Source organism: Loa loa (genome assembly GCF_000183805.2).
Source record: "Loa loa unplaced genomic scaffold supercont3.131, whole genome shotgun sequence".
Taxonomy (NCBI): domain Eukaryota; kingdom Metazoa; phylum Nematoda; class Chromadorea; order Rhabditida; family Onchocercidae; genus Loa; species Loa loa.
The window spans coordinates 62,800-72,612 of NW_018108311.1; the positions used below are offsets into that span (position 1 = coordinate 62,800).

General features: G+C 31.7%; 2 protein-coding genes across 2 annotated transcripts; one reads left to right on the forward strand and one right to left on the reverse strand.

The window, feature by feature from the left end:
* Positions 1-1,462: 1,462 nt before the first annotated feature.
* LOAG_09734 (DnaJ protein) lies at positions 1,463-3,612 on the reverse strand. Its single transcript, XM_020448005.1, has 4 exons — positions 3,310-3,612; positions 2,474-2,599; positions 1,920-2,144; positions 1,463-1,642 (listed from the first exon to the last, which is right to left on the reverse strand). The coding sequence occupies exons 1-4, from the start codon at positions 3,512-3,514 to the stop codon at positions 1,569-1,571; spliced, it is 630 nt and encodes a 209-aa protein (XP_020301814.1). The 5' UTR covers positions 3,515-3,612; the 3' UTR covers positions 1,463-1,568.
* Positions 3,613-6,282: 2,670 nt separating this feature from the next.
* Positions 6,283-9,149, forward strand: LOAG_09735 (carrier protein). The gene is made up of 7 exons (XM_020448006.1): positions 6,283-6,445; positions 6,752-6,863; positions 6,982-7,168; positions 7,562-7,732; positions 7,994-8,091; positions 8,447-8,670; positions 8,986-9,149. The coding sequence occupies exons 1-7, from the start codon at positions 6,428-6,430 to the stop codon at positions 9,067-9,069; spliced, it is 894 nt and encodes a 297-aa protein (XP_020301815.1). The 5' UTR covers positions 6,283-6,427; the 3' UTR covers positions 9,070-9,149.
* Positions 9,150-9,813: the final 664 nt, after the last annotated feature.

A 9,813-nucleotide genomic window follows, 5' to 3' on the forward strand; every position in this document is an offset into this window, starting at 1 on the left:
AACGTCAGCACTGTCGATGGTACGTAGCAATTCAAAACCCTTATCATCCGCAGTTCGAAGCAATCAACATTCATCACAACTCAGTAAGTAAGAGAAGGCCGTGCCTATTCTGCAACCGAGATCATTGGGATAGCGAATGCGACGCCTATCCAACTGCTAATGGTAGAAGGAATCGCCTCAAATTGCTAAAGGAATAGGTTTGATCATTCGGTTTTTTGTTTTTTCTCACAGTGTTCTTCAAGTACTGGCATTTGTCTTACCACTCAATGTCATCATATTGGTTTCATTCAAGTTCTTGATGTGACGATAATTTCACACGCACATATCTTTACTCAGTTTTGACCTTTATTACAGAAGGAAGTAGAGGAAGCGTTGTGGAGAAAAAAGTTACCGGAGTTTTTTTTTTACCTTAAGACAGATCCCTCTACTACATGTCTTTATTATTCTGTTAACTTAAAATATTGCTTTTGCTTCCTCCCGTTCATAAAATTATTCAGCTTCCTGTTACGTCTAATATTCATGTTCTACGTTCTACTTGTGCGCAGTGTTAACCTTCCGAACTTCCAACGACAAGGATTTGAGGGAAGGGTTAGACAGGAGGGAATTTGTGAGGAGTTATGGAGAGACTGGCAGAACATTTTGTATATTGGAATACGCAAGTTTTTATTTGGAAGTAATTTAAGGAGGAGTGTAATAGTCAAGTTATGATATCCTGCCAAAAAGATGTTCACTGTGATAGGACTGAGATTTTTTGGAATGAATATATGAAAGTCGATTCGCTAATGACGGTTAAAGCCATAGTATTGTATAATTATCATTGTATTTCAAGTCGCTGTATTATATAATTATCACTGTAGTCCACAGTATTGCTTAATTTATAGTGTTTAAAAATTTTCAATTACTGAAATAGAAGATATAGCAAGTGAAATCATCCATTATCTTTCACTGTTTATATCACAGTATGAAATATTTTGTACACAAGGAAGTATGCTTGATAAACATTTGATAAACATTATAGTTCATTACTTCTTTTCCTAACTGAACAAGCCAACATCTTCACTTATTGCTGATCGAAGGCAAAACATTGAAGTATCAAGTTTAAAACTTCAACTTTCGGATCCATTATTTCTTTCTATATTGATCCTTCTTTCCGTTTCAAAATAAATGTTCGATAATATTACCAGAACAAGTAATGAATATCTTTTTAGTGTTAAGGCATATGAAATCCCATATGGTCCCTCTACATTTGCTTTACAGAGTTACCTTCGTGTAATTCATAGTTAATCAATTATTCTTTAGCAACAGACTAACTTGTGGAAGCCGAAATAATAGTAAAGGAGTTTTATGTTGTATTAAACAGGCCCTATAGCTTTTTTTTTCTATTACAAGCATATAATGTCTATTATTCTATAGTCCAGTCTTCTGGGCATTCCATAATTCTATATGTCCTTCAACATTTGGAATAAAAATGTTTACTGCCAATATCCCAGCTTGAAAATATATACATTGCACTTAGAAATGAACAAATCAAATTTCTGTCCACAAAATCTTAGATAACTATACAAATGCTAATTGCTAGTACATATTGTTTGCGTGGTCATCATATTACCCGTCTTTTTTGTCACCGTTTTACATCTTTGTCCTGTAAATTTGCCTTTTAGTTTAAACAAGTACAAAAAACGGTTGCAATTCCAACAGTTTCCGACACATAAGAAAACTGTATTTTGCCATCCATACAGACCACTACATATATCAATTTTCTGACTGAAAATCGAATCCATATTTGCCAGAGTGTTTTTTCTCCTCACTTTAGGATAAACGTTTCATTATTCTTTCATGCTCTCAACTATAGGCCATTTCTCTTTTATCTCAATTAGAAATAGACGGAAAAGATTCCAATTACATTCTTAAAAAAATACCTCCTTGATTTGTTTCTTTCATATATACTGAAGCTGGATTTGAAGGGAAATCTCCGAAATATATTCCATCAGATCCATCGAAATTTCCGGTACTACCAAAACCACTGAATGATGGAAACATATCGAAACCTTCCCAAAGATCATCAAATAAACTGTGACCGTGAGTTCCTTGCCAGTGAGCTTTCGAGTGTGCATATTGATGACTTCTTTGGTGAATATTCATACCTAAAATATTTTTGATGCAAGGTTGATCCACAAATCAAAGATCCAAAATATACCGTATTTTAACAGAATATATTGCATTTCAACAGAAATTGAAAAAAGACTGGAAGAGAGCTATCTTTGATTTTATGATACTACAAACATAATATGTTAACATTCGAGAAATTCTACTTTACGGCAAGCTTCTGCACTGAAATTTTGTACAATTTATATCACTTACTGAAAGTATAAACTGTTACTGTGTAAAATGCTACAGATCTCACTATATCCAATTTGAAAGATTTTTTCAAGTTACGAAAAACCACAAGTTCCCGTGACGGGAGTAACCCTACTTTCTCGGAATTCACGCATGAAAGCATCGAAGTCAAAATTCTGCGCATGCTGTTGCTGCTGATCATTGGACCAACCGCCAGCATCATAGTTTCGTCGTTTTTGCTCATCAGCAAGTATTTCGTATGCTGAAATATTTATGTGCAGTAATTTTGAAAGAGAAAAACAAAAAAATTGAAATGGAATTATGGATAAGTAAAGAAAGGAGGGTCATAACTGTCTTAGCGACTCATGCAAATCGTTTCATAGCTCCATCAAAGCTCCATCAAAGAAATCGAGTCAAGAGACTTCAAGACTAAAATGCGGAACGATTAGGGAATAATTCTTTCTATCAGCTTGTCACTTTCTCTTTTGTTACGACTAATTAAGAAATGGCTCAACAAAGAAACCACTTGATGATGAGGTTCCACCTTATAGGTTTGAATTATTAGATAAATTCCATACGGGTACATCTTGGTAAAAAAAAAGTAGACCACAAGTAATAATGATGGATAATTAAGAAAAAACCGTTAAATTTTGAATAGCTCATCGAAGTTGCACAAAAAACCTGTGAGAAAAGTGTCCTACTCTACAGTGCAGATATAAAAAAAAAACTTCATGTTTCCGAGAAAGGGAAAATTTCTTCTGTTCTTCCCACTGCAAACTAAAATTGGCAATGTAGCCCAAATATGGCCATTACTTAATCAGTAATATCCTGAAGCTAAATAAATCTTTGAAAAAAAAAGAAGCAAGAGTAAAAATTTAACTGAATTTTGAGTACAATGGAATATGAAGTTAAGTTCGTTTTATGTTTGACAGAAAAAAAAATGATAAATAAAAACACGAAATAAGAAGATACCTGCCGCAATTTCCCGAAATTTCTCATGTGCATTTGGATCACTATTTCTATCTGGATGATATTTGAGTGCCAAATTCCGGAATGCTTTCTTGATTTGTGCTGTTGATGCGTCACGTTTAACACCTAATACCTCGTAATAATCTTGTGCAGCATCAACAAATAATATTAATGACTGCACAGTGAATGCGATATCTATCAACCGCATTCTAATGCACTCTAAATTAACATTAAAATTCAAATTTCACGTGTCCTTCTTCAAAAGTGTACGCAACGTCAGCTTAGAAAGATATTGGACGACATACGAAATACCACACGAATCAGGAAATGAAGACCCGGCCGTAAATCCGAATCTTTTTTTTCACATTTTTTTCAGTTGTTCATGTAAGGGGGTGGTTCTAATCTGCTGGATCCGTGGCTAATGGATGGTTTACAAAAATCAAACTAAATCCAAAAAGTAAGCGAAGTGGTAAATATTAGCTTCCAACTAGCAAGGAAAAAATATAAGCTCAAATATCACATTGATGGGAACGAAGTTGAATTTTCTACTAGAGAAAAAGAAAATATTTCTTTCTCCCTTTAATATTATGATGTTATTCTAACTCTAAGCTCAATCAATACATTGAAGTTTTAATTGAAGTTCATTTTCAAATTAACGGAACTGATTGTTTTTGCATCTTGTAATCCCTGATACATATTAAAAAGCCAAAATGACTATTTGTCAGGAAAAGATTGGGAATCACTGCTGCAAGATGAATACGATTTTCCGGTCTTTACCGGAACACGGAGTAAATGTACGATGATTTATGTCATTTTTCGGTTTTTATAGAAGGTGGTTTTCGCAGGAAGTTTGTAGTTCATTTTTTATTATTGTAAGTCCATTGTGCTGATAGTAACCTTTATTGGTCTTATATGGTATGATAGAAAATTACATAGAAACAATAATAGGGATGAAATGAACAATACACAATAAGTATTAAAGGATACCGAGTAATCTTGTTGCTCACGCTGAACTGTTGTATCGCCGCTTCTCTGCTATTAAACCATAAGTGCTTTCTGTTTTTATTAGAAGATGGCTATCATGTCTGAGTGACTGAATAATATCTATCGGACTTCGTAACTTCGGGAGTTATCAGATTGAATGATTGCTCGAGCTTTTTCATTTGACCGTCAGGATGATTGATCCTAGCTCCTTTTATAATGGGAGTGATTTAACATTCCAAATACATTGACTTAACTACCAGATTAAAGATTCTTTACAAGATTTCGACATTTATACATATAGCATATAAGCTTGATTAAAAGATTAAAAGGAATTTATAACAAGGAATCTTGTTTGCAACATTTAAACAATGCAGTTAAGATTGGTTAAAAAATTGGAAAAATTGGATTTGAATAAGTGATTCATCACTTCAGGGTGAAGTATTTATTTTATTGATTTTGTACAACAAATCATTTATCTGAGAAATATTCTAAATTCTGATTAAAACAACTCATCACATTTTTTTCGGTTTCGCCGACGATCTTTTATTATTTAAAGTTAGAAAGTGTAAAGATAATGTGATAAGTGTAAATAGTGTAAGTGTGAGTAAAAATAAGTGTAAATGTAAAAATAATTCGAGTTATAAAGTGTAAGTAGTTAATTAGTATGTTCGTAATTGTAGCAAGAAGTGTTTTGATAACTAGAATTTATCGGAAATTTGATCTAAATATTTCATTATTATAGAAAAAGTGATAAGATTATTATTTTTGACCTTTGATCTTCTACTATTTTTGTCATTTTTCTTCTTAACAAAGTAATGCTGAAAACTAATGGCTTGCTGCCTATACACTGAAGTGGTAACTTTTTGTCTTATGATAGCCAACTATGCTTTTAGAAATTTCAAACAATTCCCTAAGATTATTATCACATTTTAATCGATAAGGATAGTCAAATTTTTTTTTCCAGTCAAAAGATAGAATTATCATTTCTCTGCTCAATATTAAAATAGTAATAGAACGAGTAGAAAGAGTGATTAGTAGAGAAATAAAAATCCAAAAAGAAGAAAATAATGCTTGAGTTACATATGTATGAGTAATGTAGAACATGAAGTTTTGTGTATCCTGTGATTTTTTGGTCAAGTTTTACCAAATTTTAAGATTCCTAAACTAAAACTCTACACATTTATTTATTGATATCTGGGATTTTCTTTTTTTTTTTTTTATTCACTTTAAAATGTAGTAATAATTTATTGATGCATTTTGGTAGAGATTTAGAATGTATAAGATAAATATACTATTTTTTTTTCTCTTCTTTTTGCTAATGATTATGCAGTAGATTAAAAATTGATAACAGCTGTTTCCTTTGTGTTTTTTGAACATATAGCAGAAATGATCAACAACTCTAAAGGATTAGAACATAGTTGTTTCGTCCAATTTCTTCAATTAAATTCATATGATTATTTTTCCAAATTGATATTCGTTACTATCAATACTAAAAATTAATTTGATGATGTCACTTCTATTACCCTATTGATTTAGATGTTAAAATAAAGTCGTGTTTATTTTTACAATTTTATTGCATTGCTGTTACACTATATTATTAATATGATAAAGCTTGACATCTTCAAATGATCAATTGTCTACTTCCTTGTGTGTGATAATCATTATCTACGACAAATAGTAATATATGATCAAACTAATTTGATACTTGGCTTGACATTACTTTGAAATAACAATAAAGCGTGCAATATAGGAATAATAGATGAAAATAATACTTTTAACTACTCTTACTCTCATACTCACTGTATGTTGTTTTTTTCCTTGTTACTTAACTTCTTTCTGTATTTTTTTATTTATTTATTCAATGTATTAATTAATATTAGTGATAATGATATGAATTAATGAAGTGTATGCAAGTTCAATAAAAAATGTTTGAAATGAAAACATTCGCTTCTTCTTTTTTTTTTAAAGCAATAAGCATGAAAGAGTATTATTTTGCAGGATTATTCAGATTTGTATAAAGCTGTTACTTCGATATTAGTCAATCGTTTCAGAGCAAAGGCAGTGATTTCTTTGGTGAAATTTTGTTTGAAACGAAAGATTTTTGTGATGAAAATGTAGTTTAGGAAATTCAATTGCAATGTCACAATCCGAAGAGGTTAATTTCTCTTCTTTTTTTTTGTAGGTATAAAAGTTGACCGTTCTGTGTTTTATATGATAACGATCTTGTTTTGCTTTTCCCCTTTTGATAATGTAGAAGTGTGATAGATTTGGTTTAATGAGAAATTTTTCGGTGCTTTGGGTAATATGCATCTCAGCATGCGCAAATGTAAAATTGGATTTGGTATATCACTCAAAATCAATTCGTAGTATTCTTCATCAAAAACTGTAAAATTATTAGCTGTTATTTTGTTACTCAGCTTTTCATTTTAAAGGGTCGAATTTTTTTTAAATATATTTTCAGAAAAGTCTACCAGGTCGAAAAATATTTGCATCACTCGCAGCTGGAGCATGCGCTGGTGCAATAGCAAAAACTACCATTGCACCGCTTGATCGTACGAAGATTAATTTTCAAAGTAAATGTTTGGTTTTTTGGCATTCATATCGAAAGTTTGTTTAACCGAAATTGTTAAGAATATTTCCTTTTCTTTCATCTCTCTTAAAATAACGTCAGAAATACGATATTTTATTTAGTTTGTGGGAATGTTCACTATTCATTGAAGTCAGCTCTTAATTTTATCAAAAATACATACCAAACAACTGGTTTAATTTCACTATGGCGTGGCAATTCAGCAATGATGGTACGCATTGTACCGTATGCTGTAATACAGTTTGGTGCGCATGAGGAGATCAAACATATATTACGAGTTGATAAGGATGGGTAAGTAGCAATTTTCCAACCTGTTTGGATTGTTAACAGTGGCGGTATCTTTTTATGGTATTCAGGTACTGAGCATATTTCATGGTCCTTCATTTTGTCTGGATCATCTCGAATTTTGATGCATTATTTTCATTTAGACTTCTGGGAAACTTTCATTTGCTTTACTTTGTAATTAGGCATACGGACTTATCAGTCTTAACATTCATTAAATTTTTTCATTTAGTATGTGGAAAAACGTTCTTTAAATCTTTTTCATCCGGCATATAGAGAATTCAAGAAACGTGGCTCCTTCTTGGTTTAGTTTTTATTATTAAGATATTAAAATTTGATTCCGTAGGAGATTCATTTCTTCTAAAATAAGATCTGAATTATGATTGACCTCTAGCTATTCAGGACAAGAACTCCAGTGAAACGTTATATTGCGGGATCCTTAGCAGGAGTAGTTGCAACAACGTGTACATATCCACTTGATACAGCTAAAGCACGTTTAGCTACATCAACTGTCGATGAATATAGTTCCTTACTAAATGTTTTCATCAAAGATTACCAAAGATATGGTGTCAGGTATGTAATTTGCCAAATAATTATACTATTTTAACATATATTTTGATTCACCTGATTACTGATTACGTGATACCATTTAATTTACTCACTAATTCAAATAGAATGTAAATTGTCGTTTAAGATATATGGTGAGAATGTAATGCTGCATGGAATTGTTAGTATTAAGAACGAAAACTGACATGTTTATAATTTCGTACTAGTATTATAAAAAGAATAATGTGCTGTGAACATCTTGACAATTCGCGAAGACTTTAATTGCAGAACGTTCTACAACGGTTTAATTCCAGCTTTGATGGGAGCCATACCCTACGCAGGCGCCAGTTTCTTTATTTTTGAAACACTTAAATTAATTTACTTTGGTGAGTTTTCGATCAAATTTCATTTTCTGTTCGGTTCCTTCATCGGTTGTTCATGAAAGCAACAAAAAAAAAAGAAAAAAAGACCAATGATCACATCGATAGTTAAATTTAATTTCTATTTTTAAAATGTTTATATGTCCAGTACACTGTATGATGCTTTTTTTTGTATCCATTATGAATGTGGATTTCTAAAAGTAATGATTTACTTGAAGATTTAATGATTTACTAAAAGTAATAATTTTTACTAAAGGTAATGATTCACCTAATGATTTATTCAAGTGATTTACCTAATTATTCTCACTTCGAAATTAAATTTTCAGCATGTTGCAAATTAAGATGTTTAATTTTATTGCAGAAAAAACAAACAAGGAAGTTCCATCTGTTTATCGTCTTTTTTTCGGTGGTTTTGCTGGTTTAGTTGGTCAGTCTTCGTCTTATCCTTTCGACATTGTGCGACGTCGCATGCAAACACTCCGTATCCCTACTGGGCATAATGTTTTCTATAGCCTGTATGTGATCGGGAAAACCGAAGGTATCAAGAATGGTCTTTACAAAGGTCTCAGTTTGAACTGGATCAAAGTAAGCTTAAATTGAGCTATCAATTAATTACATTGATAATCTGAGAATTTTATCTGTGGTTTGTCTTATATCGAATCTTTTGCCCTGTCTTATGCTTTTCCTCCTTCCTCGATCCCAAAATTACATCAAGAAATCGAATTATAACAGGTGTAATCATTCGGTCAACTTAAGTGCGCATTAGAAATGATAAGGTTCAGCTGTTTAAGAAAAAGAAATCAATGATGTAATCCTACGGAACCGTTGATTATTTGGGAATACTCAAGTATTTGGAAATCGAAATTACAAATTTAGGAGTTAAGAAATGTGACATTTCAGGGTCCGATTGCGGTTGGTATTAGTTTTACAGTGTATGACACTGTTTATATGCATATCAATCAGCTTCTGGAAGTTAAACCTTGAAGCGAGTTAAGAAGTTAAAAGATGAATCGGTTAAGGAGTTGAAAAATGAATCGCATATTTTTCAAACAACTGAACCAGAGGGATAGTAAATACTTATGTGTCTTGCATGCTTGTTTTTAGGTATTGCTTAATAAAACTTCGTAAACTTTAATTTATAAGGTTTTATTAAGTTATTCTAGGATTTCAAGTTAACAACTTAATTCCCACATTAACTATAGAACTAGTGTTTTGTTTTTGTAATCACTGAAGTAAGTATTAATTTCCATGTCGCGATTTTTTGATGACAATATCTGTTATTTGGTGTAATTCGGTTGATTCAGTGCTGTTCTGATGATTTAGCACCCTGATAGTAGTGTGGTGCAATCATTACCTGATAATAGTTGAGTCCGTCATCTTGGGCTCATAAACATCCATTGCCAAGTTTACAATCACTTTTGATATCGAATGCTTTTTCATCATTTATATTGAAATGAACTTGTTGAATCATATAAAATTAGTTTTCTTTTTTAAACTAATGGAGATTGCCAAATTTAGATTTTATTGCCTCCAGCAGTTTTTTTTAGGAATTTTTATGGTATGCTACTGCTCAAATTCTCCATTGTGCCTATTTAGAAATTTTCTTCATCTTTATTTGTACTCTGAGTTAATGTGAGCTCTCGAGTGTTCTATGTACTTGTACTCAAAAATCATTTTCCTTTCTGTGAATTTTGACATAGAAAGTACTTTCTGTTAATGTTTTCTTTG